Source organism: Siniperca chuatsi, linkage group LG19 (assembly GCF_020085105.1).
Source record: "Siniperca chuatsi isolate FFG_IHB_CAS linkage group LG19, ASM2008510v1, whole genome shotgun sequence".
Classification (NCBI taxonomy): domain Eukaryota; kingdom Metazoa; phylum Chordata; class Actinopteri; order Centrarchiformes; family Sinipercidae; genus Siniperca; species Siniperca chuatsi.
Window position 1 is genome coordinate 21,307,951 of NC_058060.1, and position 22,127 is coordinate 21,330,077.

The 22,127-nt window shown below is 39.5% G+C and overlaps 1 protein-coding gene across 4 annotated transcripts in view; it reads left to right on the plus strand.

Annotated features, from left to right (window-relative positions):
- The window catches only part of LOC122866591 (dipeptidyl aminopeptidase-like protein 6), a 198,030-nt gene that overhangs the window by 23,011 nt on the left and 152,892 nt on the right, over nucleotides 1-22,127 (plus strand). For 2 of the 4 annotated variants that reach the window (XM_044176438.1, XM_044176437.1), the window contains exon 2: nucleotides 226-420. The exons of the other annotated variants lie outside the window; for them this stretch is intronic. In XM_044176438.1, coding sequence (XP_044032373.1) covers nucleotides 370-420 — 51 coding nt within the window. In that variant the 5' untranslated portion in view covers nucleotides 226-369. The remainder of the gene's footprint in view (nucleotides 1-225; nucleotides 421-22,127) is intronic. 4 annotated transcript variants of the gene reach the window in all.

The following is a 22,127-nucleotide window of genomic DNA, read 5'->3' on the forward strand; positions in this document are numbered from 1 at the left end:
AACATCTTCTGCGCATCTTCCTACCAGATTACAGCGATGATTTAGAGTGGTTCATAAACCACTCAAACTTAACTCCCTGTTCGCCTTAATTATTTTTCACCCCCTGTAAGATTTACTGTTTTGTATGCATGGAAGGAGAATTCGGCCGATATACATTTTCAACAACACACCGAGGAGAGCCCACGGAGTTTTCCTTTATTTATTTTTTTTTAATCAATCTGTTAGGTTGTAAGCCCACCCACTTATGAACTGGCTCACTACCTAAAGGTCTGGCTGGGAACTGGCGGGGACAGAGAGCTGACAGAAGCTGTCCAAAAGTCTACAAATCGAACCTTTCGGAAGCCGATCCGAGCCGCGGAGGAAGAAAAAATGAAGGAAAAGAATTTGATTGAGACTGCAAAGATGCAGGGCAACGTAATGGTAAGGTGGCGATTTGGTGGCTTTTCACACACATTGCATGACGCCGATAAAATGATTTCGTTCCTTACTCAAATCTTTAGGAAGTATCCCGTTTCCGTTATCCACCTGCGCTTTAGTGCACGACCAAAGCTTTGAAAATTAGCGTTTTCCACGTTTACATTTGGCTTCCGCATCTGTTATATCTCACTGAGGTGATTTTTGATAGTTCACGCCCTTTTTGATTTCACGTGTCCTCCTCTGCTTGCAAGTACAGCCGACCTAACGGAGTCAGTGAGGATGTGTATCACAGTTAAAGGAGTTTAATAAGTTTTTGGCCTGTTTTTATAGGGCCGATCATAATGACTGTTGAGTTTTGTCTCCTTTACCTCGTGAAGCTTCTGAGGGCAGAGGTAACCTTTTGCCCAAGGAGGGTCCCATTAATATTTTACTGCATCTAAAGCTGCGAGGTGCAGGATATATTACCCTGGCTGTCCTTATGCTGGGAGCTGCAGGCACCTATAGGGTTGTATGCATGAGGGGAGTGAATACCAAATGTCCTGTGGGACTCTTTCTGATATTAAGGACCTGTATTATGACTTTTAAAGGCTTTAGATTCTTTCATTTTTTGATTTGGGAAATACTATTGTTCATTGTGCATTAACACATTATTTCATGCCTCTGCTGATGTTATCTTAACACGAGAGACTCATTGATTTTCTGAACAGACCAACTTCGTTCCCGGCAGTTTAGTTTGATGATAATTTTTCGATTTGCCCATGATTGCTTTATTTATAGCTGAATAAGCCTTGCTCTGCAAACACTCAAGGCCATTTTGGAAGATGTGGGACACAGCTGTGTGGAGTCAGGCTTTTCTAAATGGTTCCTTCACTGAAGTCTTTTACTCCCTGTGGCCTTATTTTGTGCGAAGATGTGCGGAGTGTGTTTATCTCTTTTATCCCTGCATAATGAAAAGTAAACACGGGTGTTTATCATGAGGATTTTGGTCAGTTTCCAAATCAGAAAGTCACTTGTGCTGAGTGAGATATGAAGTGAATATTTTCATTCCAGTTGGCAATTGCACAGCAGTCCTATTTACATTTGACAAAGTTTTGAATATGCGGAGAATGTGGAGCCTGAAGCAGTCAGTGAAACCATATCTTAAGATGTAATAGAAGTGTTGATAGAACCACTCAGGCTCTTAAAGTTAGTTACCCCTCATCCATTTAATCCTCAAGATGTACCAGCAGCTCAGTTTAGTCTTTTGTGTTATTAAATGTTTTTCCTCCCAGCTGAAGGTGAGAGTGAGATAACAGGTTGAAATAGGCTAGTACAGCCAGCACAGTTGACAGCTGATTTCCCAAAAAGTTTAACTATTGCTTTAAATGTTGTGTGCAAAGCTAAGAAGACGAACACAAACCCCAAATCATTCAAATAGCCCCTTAATAGACCATGAATTCTTCTGAAAATTGAAACAAAATAAAGATTTTTCAAACAATTTCTCTGAGATGGAGCAACAATCCTGCATGAATGCAGTGAGCATGCAGTGAAATTGCACCTGTAAGCAAGGCCTCCATAATGGCTCCATCTCTGAGAGGAGTCTGCTGCCAGACGTTTGGGATTTGATGGTCCATTTTGGTCTCTTCAGTGAGATCTATACATGGTTAGTCCAGAAATGAACCAGGCCTCGTTATAGCTCTCTAAGTTCGTCTGTTGCCCCTAGACAGAAAGAAGCACACATTCCTACCTTTCATTTTGTGCATATGGATATTGATTGATTGTTTCCATTGCCTTATTGATGCATATGCCTGTATCCCTGAATTCACTGTTTGATTGATTGACTCATTTAGCTGTAACATTATTCAACCTCTAGGGTGGAATTTCGCAGGTGGCAACATGGAAAGTGCATGACAGCAAAGCAGACAATGTACTTTGGCTTCAGCATGACAGGTTTATTACACCAAGTGATTGCTTCCTCCACAATAAGCCCATACTCATGGGACAGAGACTAACTGTTGTGTCTCAGTGGGAAAGCCTCTCAATAACAGGGAGAAATCTGCACAGCATGATTTCTGACCACCAGCACGACGGTTGGACATTGTTGTTGCCCATCGGGGATTCTGTCTGCAAGTGAAACAGGTAGTACTTGAAAATGGATGCCAAAACACCCCAAGGTGTTGGGCCTGCACAGGAAATTGCAGCTAACCAAGTCTGCATTTAGATGCCTAAGGGCCAGGGTAATGACAGCAAAGATGTTACCATGGGATACATATGCTATTATCTCACGCGTACAGTGTGTGGTGCCCTGTACGCTTGATGTCTGCAAATGTATGAGCCTCTGGCACAAGTGTAAGACCATCCTGAAAAAAGCTCAGACGATCGTACTCCAGCTCTTTCACTCTGTTTGTGTCTAATTGTTCTCTGACATGGCAAACATCCCTCTTCAAGGGCACAGACTGCGGTGCTGTTGAACAACTAATGATTTGTTTCTCTGGGCTGAAATGAAGAAAAACTAAAATATATATATTATGGACTGAGAGATTTATCACTGCAAAAGCCGAGAGGCATTCAAAAGAGTAACTGGGAAAGGTCCTGTTGTCATGGTTATTATATTTGAGACTGTTTTTGAGTTCTCAGTTTGAGTAAACATTGGCGTTCCTCCAGTGAGGGCTTCCATTGTCTCATTAACTCCAAAGTCTGTGTGGCTGCATGATACAAACCTTCAATTTACTTGACTTTAGACGTATTATATGGTCACTATTGGGATTTTTGGTTTTAAGTTAGTTTTTTTTCTCTATACTTTTGAATATTGAAGCAAAAATCTTTGCCACGTGATAAAAGAATGAAATCACTTACACACAATCAGATACTCTACATTATCCTGGAATCTCCAGTTAGTACAATACACGACCGTATGATACTCCGGGATTAATATGACGATACTGGATTTTTGAAGCCGATACTGATATCCATATTTTGGGAGTCATATTGTCACAAGGGCGAAATCTTCACTCAGACTTTGCGGGGGACTGAGTGAGTGAGTGAGTGAGTGAGTGAGTGAGTGTGTGTGTGTGTGTGTGTGTGTGTTTTCCAGGATCATCAATGTTAGTTTTAGTGAAGCAAGTAACCCAAAGAGAGACAGAGACCTCAGGACACCAGCTAGCGATATGGAGGTTGGCTGCCAAGTTCTACAAACTTTTTTTTTTTTCTCGCCCCAGACAAACTCTGAAATAATGAACTTCAATACACGACATGCTGCCAACGATATTGTTATGCGAGTGTTGTTTGAGTAATACAATGTCACCTCGAAACCCGCATCTTATCAGTCCGCTTTCTGTCTGCCTCTATTGCCTCTGTTGTCACTTTTTACCAGAAGATGCACGCACAAATGTACACACACGCGTGCGCGGAGTATCTTCTTCTTTTGTTTCTTTTGTGGTATGCCACTACATTTAGTACAATGAATGCTGCCTCCAGCCGAACGAGTGTAATTAAACACAGAAAAATATGAGCTTGAAATTTGCCTCTTTCGTACACTGGGGACGACTTGTTCCCCGGTCCCTCGTGGCAATTACGTGCATGTATTGTCACAATGTGATTTGAAAAGTCAATTACTGCCCAGCCCTATAGGAAAACCTCTAACAAATGACAAAAGAGATGGTCAAAAAGCTACAACCAAGGCTTTCCTTCTTAGATGTTGAACAGTTGATGTTTTAAATATAAGGTTATTTCACCAGACAACAGCAATAAGTTGTACCAACTGTCACCTTTATTGAACATCAGCCTAATTTGGTGCCCATTATGTTTTCCCCAGAGCACAGACTGGAGCACAGATGTGGTCCTGTTTACATACTGAAGAATGCTTCTGCTTTGTACCTCAAACAGCTGTTTTGCCATATTACAACTCCTTGTGTGTCTTCAGGTTGATGAGTATATTTTGATGGAGGACCACCCTGCATGATTTGGTGCTACACTACTTAATGCCTTTTCAATACAAACTTCATGGCTGCGGGCCAACTTGTAGGTGTTATGTCAATAGCTCACTTCACTTGTTTTCATGCCTGTCCATTTCAAACCACGTGAAGAAGTGAAATCACAGCGCTGTTTGTCCACCTCCACATGCATGCTGCTTTATTGATTGCTGTGCAATGCCTACTGCACCCTGCACCATGATTTTCCAGACATCTGGTATCTGTGCACCTGTTACCCGCTGTCTTGTAGTGAGTGAGTCAGCATTACCATCATAGCTCATTTGAAATTGTTGTTGCTGCATTCTAAGGCTTTCAAAAATATCAAACAGGGTCTGAAATAAGGTGTTAGACATATAGTAAAGACTTTCTTAACAGCACTGTGATGGAAGGAAAAGCTGTACAGGGCTGCAACTAATTATTATTTTCATTATCAAATAATCTATAGACCATTTTGTTTGAGTAATGGAGTAATCGATTAGTCTGTAAAATGTCAGAAAATAGTGAAAAATGTTCATCACAAGTCAAAAACCCAAATATATTCAATTTACAGTGATATAAAATAGAGAAAAACACAAAAACATTAAATTTGCAGATCAAAATTTTTTTCAGCACTATCTTGTGAATAGTCTTTATTCTTTTATAATGCATGAAATAAAAACATTTTAAAGAAATAAGTCTTGCTGATAACAGAGTGCTGTCACAAACTCATGGTGCAAAGTGAGTACTAGCTTGCACTCTTATTTTGAAATTTGTCCCTGTGAGGCGGTTTGTGGACACTCGTGGGATATTTATGTACTTGATTGGGGTCAGCTTTTTGCAAAATCAGAAATGTGGGAGGCTGGGACTTGATTTATAGTGACCTTAATGCGGGCCACAGTTTTTCAGCGGAGCCATCTCACAACAGCAGCATTTCATTAGGCACACTGGAATCCATCATACTGAGTGTTTCCCCTTTGGCTACATTTGTTTGTCGAGCAATCAAGTGGAGCTGGCAGATGGCTAGGGGTATCAACTTTTGCAGCATAGGAGCTATAATCTTACTGTATGACAAGGGTAGTTAGTTGGATTTAATTTGGTCTCATGAAATCATCTTGTCTCCTAAAAACAGACTCTACATTATTCTACACATTTGTCCATGTGTTTGTGAGTTGCAGAGAATTTTTTATTTTATTTTTTTAAAAAGAAGCAAAAAATGACTTAGTCGGCGTTAGGATGGAGCAGATGATCAATACCAGTAATTTAAGGATCACGTTGTTTGACATTTAAATTTCGAACTTTCAGAACTTTCACTCTCACTTCGACCTGTTCAGCAATCAGGGGTGTTGCTAAAAGCAAACAACCCACTGAGTTTTTGCCTGTATTATAGTGTATTATATTTTTTGCTTAGTACTTCTATTCCTGTGTGCACTGACGTGACAGTGAGCAGCTGTAACAAAAGCATTTCCCCACGGGGATCAATAAAGTATTTCTGATTCTGATTTCAAACCAAGAGAAGAAATGACAGAACAGTTTGTATTTACGACATACTACTATACATTATACTCTCCTTTAGACTCTTCTGTTGGATCTCTGCTCAAATCATATATGTTAAACATTTCTAATTTCTGATTTGAGGCAAGTACAGGCCAACTCAAAGGAATTATTCGACATTTTGGTAAATGCGCTTTTTTGCCTTCTTGCCGAAAGTTAGATGAAAAGATTCATACCACTCTCATACAGTATCTGTCTGGAAGATATAAGGCTACAGCCAGCAGCTGGTTAGCTTGACTGGAAACAGGGGGAATCAGCTTACTGATTAACACTTTATATCTAATTTGGCTAAACTGTATTTAAAAAAGTGTAAAAACCACAGATTTTGTTATGTTTGGACAAAGCCAGGCTAGCTGTTTCTCCCTGTTTCCAGTCTTTATGCTAAGCTAAGCTAACTAGCTGCTGGCTCTAGCTTCATATTTAACAGACAGATATGAAAGTGGTATTGATTCACATTTTTGCTGAGAGTTAGATGAGAAGTCATCTAACTCTCAGCAAAAAATGTGAATAAGCATATTTCCCAAAATGTTGAACTATTCCTTTAAGTTGTTGTTTAAGAGTTATAGATAATCCAAATCCTTGATTGCCAATACAGGTTAATGAATGTAATTTTAATGCCACTTTATTGCATCCTTGGCTGCCTGTGTAACTGAAGTAGCCTCTGAGGAGTTCATAAAGCGTGACCACTATCTCCCAGTGATATTTGTATGAATGTCCGATCCTTTCATTAGATTTTCCAAGCTATTCAGTGTCTTAATACACCTTGATATTGTCGTTCTGGGCAGGTTGTGTTAATTTTTATGTGAATCAGTACCCCCTCTTAACCATCTATTAAAGTATTTACTTAAGTTTTATTGTGAACAGTTATTATTCAATGAAAGACAGTAATAATAGTGCTGGTGTGGGGTTTCATCCTGCCTTGAAGAGCAAATAAAATTTAAAATCATTTTGTTAGTTAGGGTTTCAAGTCTGAGTCTTAGCCTTACATGATGGTCTGTTTCAGTTGCTTTAACACCCTGCCAATAGTAAGATGCCAGAGAAAACAATGAGTAATTGTATTCTTTTGGCATGAAAATGCAGCCATTTAAAGTCATTGAAGATTTGAAATAACGGTTATTGGCAATCAAACCCATATTGGGAGAAATCCAGCATACTGCACTTATTTTTATTGTTGCTCCATTCATTTTATTCACACCACAGAGATAATTGATTTTTTTAAACCTGTTACAATGGCATCACACTGTATGCTGTGTCTTGTTTTTTCTGCCTCATGCATGGAAATGTCCCACATAAAATCCTTGAGATATTCAGAAGCATTTTCCCCCCTCGTGCATACAGTATCTGCCGTCTCTGTCTGTTGCACCCTCGCCCCGGCCCTGAGCAATCAATCACCACTTAGCCAGGCTACACCATGCTGAGTGCTCCAGCGAAATAATGAGTATACAGTAGCTGAATATTTCATACAGCCCGCCCCATCCATCCCTACATTGTTTGCATCTTGAGATTGAGGACCCGTGCTAGTTAAGGTCTGATTGCTGCGATGTTCGTCTTTTATGAGGAGATGCTGTAATTGGGCTTGTTCAAGTAGTCGTGTTGATTTCTTTCTTCTCTGTTTTTATGTGTAGTTATTCATCACAGTGAAACTGAGATAGCCCCAGTGTGCTCAGTGAACACTCAATATGCAGTATATGAGTGACACGTACTGTACTCTTTTCATGAAGAACATTGATGAGATGGATCCAGGTAAAAGCCATTATCCCTTATTGATATCTATAATATGCTGTCATAAAGGAGGAGGAAGATTTTAAAGGACCATAGCAGTGTTTTACCTGGTTCCACATACACTTTACATTGCTACTGACCATTTTCCTAAGAATACCGTAGGATTTTAGACATATTTACCTCTAAAATAGCCCATGGTTTCCAGATAATTTACTACAGTATGAAAATCAATTATCCTCCCAATGCCAGCTCACAATTTCTCCTCTATTTTAGTAATCTGGCAGCTAATGATGGATAATTGACAGACAAAGACAAAGGTAATTTCAAGTATTCTGTCCAATTAGATAATTGACATCATTGACATGGTGCATATGTGTACCATTTGTATACCTGCTTGGACACATGCACCATTAGCTGATTAGTTTGGTCTTTCAAACTGGAAAAACACAACTGAGCTTGAGCCTGAGCTTTGACACCCTTATGTTTTTATGAAAGTTGCTTTATTTTCTTGTGTTGTGAGCAGTAACTGTTTTAAGACTGCATAAGCCATGCTAGTGTGTGACTTTATTATTTGAGGGAAGTACAGGCCATCTCAAAGGAATTGTTCAACATTTTGGTAAATGCGCTTTTTTGCCTTCTTGCCAAGAGTTAGATAAGAAAATTGATACCACTCTCATACAGTATCTGTGTGTGTGTGTGTGTGTGTGTATGTATGTAAGGCTACAGCCAGCAGCCAGATTAACACAAAGGCTGGAAACAAGGGAAAACAGCTTACTGATTAACACGTTATATTTGTTTAATCTGTATAAAAATTGTTAAAACAACGGATTTTGTTATGTTTGGACATACAGTAGCCAGGCTAGCTGTTTCTCCTTGTTCCCAGTCTTTATGCTAAGCTAAGCTAACCAGCTGCTGGCTGTAGCTTCATATTTAACAGACAGACGTGAGAGTGGTATCAATCTACTCATCTAACTCTCGGCAAAATGTGAATAATCTAATTTCCCAAAATGAATACTCTGTGAGGCTGTACTTAGGACAGGTGCTTTAAGTTAAATGCTATCGTCAGCATGCTAACATTGACGATGCTAACATGCTGATGTTTAGCAGGTATAATGTTTTCCATGCTCACAATCTTAGTTTAGCATGTTAGCATGCTAAGATTGTCTAATTAGCACTAATCACCAAGTACAGCTGAGGCTGATGGGAATGTCAGTAGTTTTGCAGGTATTTAGTCAAAATCCAAAGCATTGGACAAGTTGTATAATTCTGATCTGATGATGGCGTTAGATGGAAACAGTTGTTACAATTCAGAGTGGGACATGAATGTCTGAACCAAATTTCATGACAAATCTCCTCAGTAGTTGTTGAAACATTTCTGGTGGTATAGCTCATGAATGCAAAGCAATCTCTCAGGTTTCAGATGACTCAGCATTCTTGGATGCACCACCAAGGACAATTTCCAAAATAACGTCAGTGATGATGAAGTTAGTCTTGACAAGAGGGAGGAATAAAAGTAGATGGGCAGTCAGTACACTCTTGGAAGTCCTCTACTTGCATTTAAAAGTAGGGACCACTTTGAAATATGTACTTCTTGGTACATTAAAAAATGCCCGAGTTTTGAATCAGCCACAGTAAAGTTTACAGTCAAGGTGTCAGAAAAAATAAACCCAGAAGAAAAATAAAGCAAACAAAAATTTTGTAAAAAAGCTAAATGTAAATTTGTCCGTTTTTCACATTAAAAGCATTGCTGTTGTCGGAGTATGCTTGAATGCTCCTACATACCAGTGTAAGTTTTCTTTTTCACAACTTCATTACTACATAACCTTGACAAAAAAATAAAGGTGAAGAAACATTCAGTGTGATGGATTACACATCTCAAGCCACTTTCAAGTCTCTGCAAGTTGATTTTTTTTTTTTATAGTGCATTGGAATTAATGGAAACTGCCTGCAAGGAAGAAAATTAATCTAAAAGCATATGTTATACTTTGGAAAGTGGACAGCAATAACTGTATATGCAATTTATAGTTAATGGGGTAAAACATCCAAAACCACCAGTATGGTTCCTTAAGCTTGAACACAGTTGAGATAAGGATTGTGCTAAAGGTGCTGCAACTAAAAATCAGTACGATTTAGCGGATATGTTGTGCTTTCAGGCTGGTGTCGTGAGGTTTGGCTCTGTTTTTTACCAGGAAATGTTCAGACATGGGTCTGGACGAGCAGACGTCGCATAATAAATGGACAGCATTGTAATTAGAGGCTAATTTGGTGGTCTGTTGTATAATGCCACAAGTGTATGTAGTTGAGAAGTGAATCTGCGTGTACAGTATGAGTATATTACATGTTATAAATACAACCTCTGTTTCTCTTACTGTAATTATCTCAACCTACAATGAGAAGCAAAAACATGAAGGCCTTTCTTCTCATGAAGGCCTGTTTTCTTCCCTTGCAGAGGAACTCCGTGTTTGTGCTTGGCATTAATGATGATTTCCCTCAGTAACACTCGTTAGGACTCTGACATGATAAGCTGGTTTCCACCACTTACTCATGGCATTGAGTGTAATTGCATTTCACAGGCAGACTGTGTGCGCAGAATGAGTAAGCGAACGACTCAATGACTCAATTTGTCTGAAATCACTACATCACTATGGTGTTTACCATCATGTGTGTATATACAGTATAGATGTTTGAGATATTTCTATACAGATATATACTGTAGATAAGCTTGGTAAAATGGGGAGATATGCTGAAAGGGTTTGTTTTTATGCAGTTATAGTCTGTGAAACAAGGTAAACGAGGAGAATTTAGGTGGGTGAAAGAGGCAAAACGAGTGGGACAGACTGACAGACAGAGGGGCAGATGGAGAGAGAAAAAAAGGGGCAATGCCAATTTTTTGACTTTCAAATTGGACCGCACAGTCCAACATGATGAGGGAGTTTGGAAACCTATTAAAAACTAAGCTGAGGAAAACAATTTGGCCAAAAGTCAGCCAAGATTAGCCGCATTCTGTGAGACTGGGCAAAAAAACATCTTTCTCACTCAGACTCTGACCACAATCTACAACAGCAAAAGGTAACATACTTGTACAGTGCTTTCCGACCACTCAAAGCGCTTCACACTACATATCACATTAATACACTGATGGCAGATGCTCATCAGAACAAAGAAACTAACTCATTCACACACCAAAGGCTCAGCCCTAGTGAGCAATTTGGGGTTCAGTATCTTGCCCAAGGACACTTCAGCATGCGGCTGGGGGAAGCCGGGATCGAACTGCCAACCTTCCAATTAGTGGACGACCCGCTCTACCTCTAAGACACAGCTGTCCCTCAGAACAGTGAAGGCACAGTCAAAACAGAGTGGAGATGAAAAATCATCCTGAATTTGCACATGTAGATCTTCCAGCTGCAATGTGTTTGGGGTATCCATTTGAAATTAACCTTCAAATGACATTCAAGTTTCTTCCTTTTTCCTGACTTTTCTCAAACTATGCTGTTCAATTTGGGACTTCCACTATCGATTATTTAAATTATCTTTAAAGGCTGTCACAATTAATCATTTGGTCTCTAAAATGTCAGAAGTAGTGAAAAACAAATAGTGAAAAATGCTCATCACAACTTCCCCCGAGCCCAAGGTGAAGTCTTCAAATGTTCTGTTTTGTCCCACCAACAGCCCTCACTCAAAGATGTTTACTTACAACAATATAAAACAGAGAAAAGCAGCAAATCCTCACAGTTAAGTAGCAGAAACCAGCAAATGTTTGGCATGTTTACTTGAAAAATTACTCAAATTATGAATTGATTACTGATTCATTTCTGCTCATCAAATAGCTTTAGTTTCTTTTTGTGCATCAGTGGATGATATGACGTTTGTTTTCACATTTAATTTTTCCTCATTCTAAAATGAGCCACAGCAAAATGCACTTACAAAGGAAACAGTATCTTTTTATAATGAAATAGTAAAATAAGCGAAGACATTTCATCTTGAGAATCTTTAGCTCTTTAATTTAATTTTACAATGATGAGAAAGTATAATCCAAATAATAATAAATAATATATGTTGGATGTAAATATATTGCACCTTTTCAAACACTTAATGGGGCATTTACCAGCTTAAAAATATTCAAAGCTTTGCTCTGAGGCGGAGGTTGTGTTATGTGCTTTTCTGATGTAGGATTGTCTGCTTTATGATCAGCCTATAGGACCATTTTCTCTCTGCTTTTTGCCATCAGGCAATCTATGATTAATCTGTGCCATTTGATTCCTGGCAGAGGAAGTTGGGGAGACTGCTGGCTAGAATTCTGGGTAATGATGTACAACTCAAGTCTAACAGGGTTCTTAGCTTGTCTCTCCTGTTTCCATGCAGCAGGGAGGGCTTTGTGCATGGCTATACACAGGGAATTCAATTAGCCTTTTTCTAGTACGCTCTGAGTCTTGTCCATCTTGTAAGTAAGCAGCTTCTGTTACAACTGTGACATCAGACAGATGCCCGGCCTCCCTGTTCTGCACTGTTGTTGTACTCCCTGTCGTGTGGCAGAGGTGCCATAGGCAGTTTCCCCGTTAGAGTGGCTGTCTAATGAGATCATTAAAGCTAGCCAGACAGAAAATGAAAAAGCACCTGTTGTAGAGGGGACTGTTGTGTATTCCCGAAACATTAGAAGAATATTACCTCACAGTGCATTGGGAGAACGCTCTGCACTGCTAAATTAACTTTTGTGCATCCACGCCTTGTGTAGCTGATATATTATTAATTATGATATGGATGTTAGGGATTCATTTGAATTAATTGGAGGCCTCTTGAATGCCTCACGGACTGCCACTTTCACTACACATTAGATGCAACACTAAGGGCACAGTCATGCCGTACATATTTGAAACAGTTTTCTTTTTTCAAGCTCTGGAGGTTTTTAGTCTGATTTCTTCAGACGATGAAAACACAAAAGGATTCAGCTGTCCTCCAAGTGAGCTGTGATGTGGTTCATTAAGAGAGCGAACATAATCCCAAAACAACAACAATAAGTAGACATTTTGCATCTGATAGCCAGCAGTTACTCATGCTTCCAAAGGCTAGAGTAATGCACTGAAGTGAGGGGAGAGCAAGGAGTCAGGATGAGGTGAAATGTCTCCTCAATGTAGGCAGATACATTTCTTTCAAGATTTATTATGACTCCCCCCTGCTGCCAGAGTCTGTAACTTTGCAGGGTTGAGGTTGAGGTTATCAAAACTCTGGCACATAAAGCTGCTACAGTGAGTCTATGTAACTTTGGTTTACAAGGCCTGCTTGATTTACTGTATTTCAGAAAGCCGTACAGTAAATTAAAATAAACAAAAATGGTTTTGAGTTTGTAAGCTGATTTAACACCAAATGTTTTAACTGATGAAATTGGTTATATGGGGCAGAACTCAATACATCTTAGCTGCATTTCTCATAGTATATGAACAAGTAATATACAGTAGTTGGAGTTTATTTATTACATTTCTGCTCAGCTATAGCAGTCTAGTGTCTATACTGTATATTACACACTGATCCAGTGAACATCTATCATACACACTGTACTGTAGTGTCTCATACAGGCAGCCCGGTGAAGCTGAATTAATGGATCACGGTAGCATCCCAGGCTAATTTGCCAGTCCCCACTGATTGGGCAGATGCTCACTGGAAGGTATCCACCCCAGCAGTGCATTATGGGCCGTGTAGCACACTGGTGCATGATGCATCTTTACACACACTCATACATACACAGACTTGTTAATACAGATCCTGTAGAACAAGAAGGAAGATTTACAGGGGCTGCATTATTGCTGGGCGGAATACCAACATTTACATTACACTTTCGCTTTCTTCTCTTGACTGACCCACCTAGGAGCTTTGCTTTGGGAAATATACGTCCCTTGACCTTTTCTAACTTGACCCCTCAGGCTGCTTGGTACATGTGTGCCCCAACATCACACTTTAAATGTTCATCAGAAGTTATTGTGGAGTAATTTCCTTAAATTGCTAGTAATACATGGTGAGGAGTTTTCTTTATTAGAAAATAGCTTTGAATATTTTATCTAAAATTATTTTGCAGTAGATCATGTCATGCAGACTTTTAGTTGTGATTGTTGAGAAAAACTGATTTTTTTGACTTGTTTTTTTAAAGCTGCATTAATAGATTTTTTTTTTGTCCACTTGGGGGCAGCACAACAAGCTGTAAACACAATGTCCAATATGTTCACCAGCTAGTTGCTAACTTTTTTTGTCTGTCGTTTGGTGCTGTAAAAGTACAGTACAATGAGTTTATCAGCTTTTGTACTGAAAACAGCTGCCTGCTGCTGATGCTGGAGACCCGACTAGGAGAGCGGTGAGACTGAACCAAAACAGTTAATTAGCTGCCATAAAAGCAAAACAATGAGCTGAAAGATGTTAAAAAGCTCCATAGAGCTGAGGGGAATTGCAGTGTTGGGTAATAATTACTGTGTGTTCGTCACTAATAGTGACCCCTTTCACATTACACATTATATTTGATCCATTGTTATTATAAAAATATTGATTATAGCAGCTTTAAAGGGCAACTTAATGGCAGCTAAAAATCTGACTTTTGCTGACCTCCGGTGTTGAAGATGTGTACTCCAGGGTGTGGTCAGTACACGATCACATCACTGATGGGTGTGGTTATAGGTGCAACAGAGAACACTTCTTTCAGCCTGGTGTTAAGTTATTGTTTAAAGGAATCACTTCATTTTGATAGTGATTTATGGTCACGCTGTCCAGCTCTGGTCTGCATTTATTGTGTATAAAAGTTCTCGGTGACTTTAGTCCCTGTCCTTGTCCGTCTTGTCTCTGTGATTTTAAACTAAAGCTGGCCTCAGCAGTGATTTTCTCAGTATGTATTGATTATAAGGGAAATACCTAGTCTGACATGGCCAATTTGTCATGAACAGCAGAGGTGCACACCCAATGCCACTTTACAGGTCAAATTCATCACACCGTATTGAATTGCCTCAGCTTCTTCCTGGCCATCAATTATAATCTTAGGTAAAGGCATCAACACTGTGCTCAGGAGATTCCTTTGTGTTTATCATAGATGGTAGGAAAGTAGTTTGAGCTTCTATTTGTTGACTGATCTGAGTTTTAGAGCTAGACATTCAGCTTTGGGATGTAGTTCACAGTAACTGCATTGAGAGGCTGTAGCAGTAGTACTGGGATTCTGCAGGCATGTACTACAGCTCACCCTGCATCATTTCCTTTTTCCATCCTTTTTTTCTTCCTCTCTTAACCCCATAACACATCTTCCAATATTCTACATTTACCCTTCGACACTTCCCTTTCAATGACATCTTCCTCAACACGTACTTCTCTTCCACAAACCAATGGCATTAAATTTTTCCTGGCGAACAAGAGAGAAAAAGCTCCAGAGTAGATTGGCAAATTGGGCCATAATGAGAAGGCTCTGACTTGCAGGCTGTCAGGTGAGAGTGTGTCTCAGCGCCCCCTGGAGCCTTGGAAAGGTCAACGTGACTCTTAATCAAACATCAGGCAGGCCATCCCCACTGTCAGATGGACGTTGCTGCTCACTCCCTGCTGAGTTTAAAGTTCACTCCCATCTGCTCCCTGAAACTTACCCCGAGCAACAAAATGGCGGCAGTTATGCTCTCATAAACCTGTCGTGAGGTAGATTTGATAGCCGTTTATGGTGGGGCCTGGTGATGAAGAGGCTTTATGTTCTTAAAATGAGCCCATCTCAGTTACATAAGATAGTGCATGTCAGTGACGCTCGAGGAGGTTTTCTTTTTATTGACTTTCATAAGGTATACTTTATTTATAGGGAGTCATTGCACATTAAAGATGATTTTAATACTATGAAGGTGTGAAGCAGACTTGGGGATGTGGTCTCTTCAGCTCATCCCATTGTTCTGAAACTTTGACCCTTCAGCGGGCCATCAAAACATGTTCGATAAAAGAGTTACTTTTTAAAATAGGTGTCTAAGCGCAGTTTTACTTGTGACAGTGTGATGTGCCGTCTCAAACCAAATAGCCGCAGCCTCAGAGGTGGCTCTTTGAAAATCAAACCTGAAATGCCTGCCTAGGATTTATCTCAGTAGCCTCGACTGAACATGTAGAACTCATTACTCATTTATCTTTTGACACATTCTTTTCTGCCAGAGCAAACCTCCTCAAAGAGATTTTTGAAAATGAATCCACTTCAGTTTCTAGCCGTTTCCGGATAGCACGTTTAATATGAAGACGAGTCCTTCATCTACAAAGCCTTGGCCAGGAGGAATGATACATTACTGTGAGGCCTAATCAAGTTTGGTGTGGCTCATTGGTCCTCTGTGGGCTGCAGCACACTCAAGCGCTACTATTTTCCGAAGGCAAATTGGTCGTGGGGATGATGTCCCCCTAATGATTGTTTCTAATGTAAAGCTAATGTACTGGTGATCAAAGCTTGCCTCTGGAATTTAAATAGTGTGTGTGTGCGTGTCTGTGTGTGTGTGAGGTGGAGAGAAGGAGAAGATAATTGCCTCTCAAAAAGTTTACAGGAAAGTAATTAGGAGGAAAAGTTAAAAATGTGTAGATGTGTGGAATATTAGCTGTGGTGATGACAATGAATGCATAGTGGGGGGAAAAGTAGCTTTTAATGCTTTAGTCATTCTCAATACTAGTTAGTGGTAATAAGGTAACTGACTAAAAAGGGACTACCAAATAAGATGATACTCACCATTACATGTCTCCAATAGGGGCAACTAGCAGTTATTTACATTATCGATTAATCTACCAATTATTTTTACAATTTATGGTTTAGTGTATAAAATGTCCAAAAATAGTAAAACATCTGATGTCACCTTGGAAAATGGAATTGAAATTGTTTATGTTTCACCAACAGTCCAAAACCCAAAGATATTTAGATTAAAAAGATATGGAAAAAAGTAGCAGCTTTTTACATTTGAAAGGCTGGAACCAGAGTGGTTGACATTTTTTCTTGATAAAAGTTATAATTGTTAATATTTTCATGAAATCAAACATATAATTTATGGTTGTTTTTTCCAGCAATATCCATTCAACGTATTTACACTCTTACCTCTCCATATAGTAGTTTTTATTGGTAGTGGCGGAGTCCGCCATTCCCGCACTGGAGTCACATAGCCTACCTATGCACAATGGATTCACAGGAAATGATGCAGCATGTAATCCAGAGTTAGTGTTGGTAATTTCATCTCTTTGATAACAGCCTCACTCTTCTACAGCTGTATCAGAGCTGTATTCGTTACCCAGCATTTCCTACTGCATTAAAAGTGTTCAACTGGTGAAACATGGGGTAGCTTTTATTGTGATGCAGTCACAGGTAACCAGTATATTTGTCACTAGGGTTAGCGCTAACTAGGATCGGCCCTAAAAAATGCATCAAAAACAAGACATAGCTATTTTCTGCATTTTTTTTTCTGCATTGCACCATAGAGGCTAACAAAAAACACCACATGGTGCACATAAAAATAAATAAAATTCTTAGGTGGAAAGCAGCAATTAAATGCCATGATGTATCAGAGATACTGGTGCGTGATTATTATTATGCTAACTTGTCACAACCACTTTAATATATTTCCATAAAGGTAACTGCTGGAAACACAAACTGATTCACATTTTATTTTGCAGAAATTCCAGAAATTTACTCTAAACTTGTGGAATATTTTAATGGCAACATAACTTATTTGTGTTTTGTGTCTTTCTGAGTCAAAGTCGAAGTGACCAGTGCCTGGGAAGGCAGTCATATTTCTCAGCTGGCACTCTGGCTGCAGTAAAATGAGTTGATGCCAAGTCTCGCCTTCTCTCTCTCTCTCTGTCTGTCTCTCGCTCTCATCCTCATCTTGACCACATCCTCTCTCTCTCTTCTACTCCCCCCACCCAAGTTGGTCTTTGTAAATAGCTGCTTTTAAGCCTCCTTGTTCCCTCACTCTCAGTCCAGCATTACTGCCACATTGCAAATGCTGCTCAGAGCTGTAGCATGGAAGGGTAGTCACGTGTATTAATACAGTATAATTATATTTGTAGTGGCCATAATTAAATGGAAACACACCCTACAGTATATACACTATGAGGCCCCTTAGTTCCAAGTAAAGGAAAGCTTAATGCTACAGCATACAATGATATTTTAGATAATAGTGTGCTTCTAACTTTGTGGCAACAGTTTGGGAATGGCCTTTTCCTGTTTCAACATGACAGTGCCCCCACAAAGCCAGGTCCATAAAGAAAAGTTTTTTCCAGTTTGGTGTGGAAGAACTTGACTGACCTGCACAGAGTCCTGTCCTCAACCCCATCCCTCGTGTTTGGAATGAACTTAAAGGCCACATGCAAGCCAGGCCTTATGTGGCCCAACATCAGTTGCTGATCTCACTAATGCCCTTTGGGCTCAATGGGAGTAAATCAGCAGTCAGGTACAAAAATCTTGTGGAATGCCTGAAACTAGAAGAGTACAGGCTGTTAGCAGCAGATTAATGGTTTTGGAAAGAAATGTTCAACAATCACGTGTGGGTGTAATTTTAACATGTCCACATACTTTTGGTTATACAGTGTTTGGTAACATGTTTTCATTTTTTACCCAGTTTGTGATTCCGTCCTTTTCCCCAAACGTAATTTGAATAAAATAGAATAGAAAAGTATAAGAAAAGCAGTTTTTCTACTTGAGAAAAAAAAGTTTTTCGTGCCCTCTGAAACAGGGCACTGCTGAGAAAAAGCCTGCATGCACAGCTGGCTTTTCATAGATAAGCAGAGGTTAAGAAGACCTCATAATGCTGTGGATTATTAGTCTCATAATCACGATCACAATATCTTTCAAAAAATTCTGGATTATTGTGTTACAGTAGCTAATTGTTCAGCCCTGGCAACAGTTAGCGATAATAGGAAGCACTGAGAAACACACTGAGTTGCACGACATCCTGCAGCTAAGTAAATAACTCAGTTTTCTGACTTCTGTACTTGTTCATGTACTTGTCAGGTCCCAAAAGATGGTGTATAGTGTAGTTTGCCTCTACTGTGGGTAGTTGTGTCCCAGGCCAATCAGCTGCACTGTAATTATTGGAAGCGCCACTTTCTGCAACACAACAACTTACCTGAAAATTGATGACATTTCAGGGGACGTACCAAAGTAAAAAAGGACCAAAACAAATTCCCTCTTCTCAGAAAAAGTTTACCTCACTGAACACAAACTCAATCGAAAGTTGTTTGAGCATAATAAACTTACTGTAGGTGTATTTTTTAATTAGGATATGCAAATGGTGCATTTCTGTCAATGTTTGTTGGGTTTTTGTGTTAACAGATGTACTTCAAATTCATTTTGTAATTCCTTTGTTTTAATCCACTCATACTGTACTGTAAAATGAAAAAACTCTATTTCAAGAAAGTAGTCAAACTAATAAGCAGAGTTTTGTGTACCTAGAAAGAAAACTTTAGCAACAGTTGTTGTTAATTGGAACTTATTTTATGCATTTCATGAAACTATGGACTTGCACAAGCAAAACATCTGTCAATATAAGAAGTGACGCTTTTACAGCTAAACCTTCACTTTACAGCACACTAATTGGCCTCCAATTTAGACTGCAGCATAATTGCAGAATTAGCTCTTATTTCCATGTAGATTTCACTGTAACTACACAGCCTGGGAAATGAATTCCAGGACTGTGTTGCTTCGTCACTAAATTGAGCAAAAATGTGTTCTCTGAAAAGGATTTTTGCAGTAGAGAAAGCCACATTGTCCCCAGGGAAATATATCAACATTTCTGTGGTGCTACTGCTAAAATGAAGCATGGACGTCCATGCTCAGTCTCAGTATGGCTCTGTTGTGGAATCCAGACTGAGATAATGGCGTCTAGACAAATTTGTCATTGACATTTTGCATGTCTCTCTTACACAGAAAGGAATACAAATGAATATGACCGTGTGAAGGCAGTGTTTGCGCAGCAGTGACTGCTGTCTAAAGAATTTGTCTAACTGCGTCGGCTCTCAGTTATCATTAGGGGAAGGTGCTGTATGCCTTCAGTTTATTTTTGTTTTTATTACTGAGATATAGTGACACCTGGAGTGAGGGATTGTGTCAAAACCCTGGAGTATTATTTCTGCAGCATGTTTATTCAGTTCTTATCAAAAGGGAAAGAAGGCTGCAGATTGAAAGAGGTGGAATAGTTAATCAGACGTATTGAAGCATTACAGATTGCTTTAATAAATCTTTTTATATAGGATTTGGCAGATATTTGCCTTTTTTGTTTTGCAGCGTACAGTGTGCATGACTTTAGCCTCGACAAAATATTGAAGATTTAAGTGCTGTCATGCAAACCTCCAGGGACGGAAGAGAGAGATTTCAAACTGTCAGGTTTATCTCATGCATAATCGCTTGCACAAATAATGAATGATAAGGCGAGAGCACCAACAGGGCTTCATATCTGCAAATGAAATGCTTGCTGTTGCGCTGTGAAAGAAAATAGATGGAGGGAAAGCCACAGTAACCTCTGTAGGGACAAACTTTGTTAGAGCTTCACAAACAATAGAAAATAAGCATATGTCTCTTATGGCCTGGTAGAGCCACAAATAGCTTGTCAGAAGTGTGAACAGAGCAGTTGCCCTTTATTGCTTTTGGTGGTGTTATGGTGCCTTTGAGTCTTTCTGTTGCGCCACAATAAACGAGGAGCTGCTTGCTAACTCAGACCACGTTTACCTTTGGGGCCTGTGTGACTGAAATGCCCCTTTCATCTAGGAGGGATATGTCTGTCTCAATATCCCCATGGTGCTTATGGCGCTGTGCACACAGAGGAGGAGGTGCAGCAGGAGAAGAGATAGAAGGATGTTCTATTTCTTTGTCCACCATAGCGTATCCCTGTTTGTGTACACTCTCCCACCCCTCTTCTAATGTCTGGGGAAAAGTGTGGAGAATGCAATCAGGACATGTGGGGGCATCTGGACCTGTCTACAAGGAAACAAGGGGATGGCTGACTGGCAGCACCTCCATCCCTCCTCCCCTACCTTCTGTTGAGTGTCACCCCCCTCCTCTTCCTTCCACTTGTACCTGTCAGCGGTGCAGTGGTTGAGATCTCCGAGGTTCGCTGGTACTATCCGCTCGCTGCTCACACAATATCTCTTTATCGTCCGCCCCAGTGGCCCTCAAGATCGAACCCACATGGCGGAACCACGTTTGTTATGCTACGCTGACGTTTTCTGTACTCTCAAAGGCTCAACTCTGAAGTTCTGACATTGTTTAACTTGCAGGCAATTTTCTAAAACACACCTAGTCGGTTTAGAAGTATAACTGATAACATTTTTAAAGGAAAACCTGAAAACACAAAAATATAGCTACTAGTTGAAAGCCTTTATAATTCTTAGGCCTTTTTGTTGTTTGGTGTACTTTTCTACAAGAACAGGCCAAATCTAAATTAGTCATCACACTGAGTTAATATCTACTTGGATAGCAGAACAAATCAGATTGTGTGTCGATGAAGATTTACAGAGCAGTGCTTCTGTCAAACCTCACCAGTTTGCACAAATCAGAGATTAGAAGGAATTTGTTCTTTAGTATGCGCATAGAGTAACAATAGAAGTTCTTCCTGCAACAGCAGCTTCAATAGATCAGAATTCATTAAAACCACAAGTTGCAAGATGCATTTGAAGTAAATTGTTTGATTCGTCTTTTCCTCAACTGGAAAAGCTCCAGTTCTTGTATCGCTCACTGTTGCTCACCTACACATTCTGAATGCAAAGAGTTGCCCTCCTTTTTATATAAGCAGGAAAACACCAACTGAAGTAGAAGTAGAGGAGACTGGTTGAGGGAAAGTGGAAACGCCAAAAGGAGAAAAAAACACATTACTCCTGGTGTAAGAAGTATCTGAGGATGGAGTTTTCCTTTACTTATTTTTCATTTTCAAGATTTGTCGCTCTCCATCCAGGATGGATAGCTATTGTGTTGCTGCTGGAGATAGCCCTGAAAGGTTCTGAGGGTGTATGATATAAGGTCATGGTCACAGGGCGGCAGAAGCAAAATTAAATTATAGCTGCAAGCAGCAATACGGTGGCCAGGCTCCAGTCTTGACATTTAGACAGAGAGGAAACAAAGTTTTTGTGTTTGTACAGAATTCATTGTTAGAGAGTTAAATCTGAAACATTTAATCTGCATTTTGACGATTTTATAAAAGATGAAAGTTTTAAAATTCTGAGGGTTGCCATATGACCACCAATTGTGTCCACAAATTAGTCTGAATCATTTTTTTATAAGATTGGATCATTTTTGGTGCATTTTTTTAATTCATAGGAAAGCACATCTTTTATTTATCACTAAATTATGACTGGTGAAAATGCTTACATTTGATAGTGTTGAAAATACTTCTGTTTAATTTATTTATAAATTGCAATTTCTTGCTTGTCTCATGTATACTTCATTGCACATCTGCTTGAAATCAGTACAAGATTAAAAAAAATCTCTTACATGTACAACAAGTCATATACCACAGTGCATGTGTGCCAAACAAATTTCACACAGGTTAAGTAAATTTG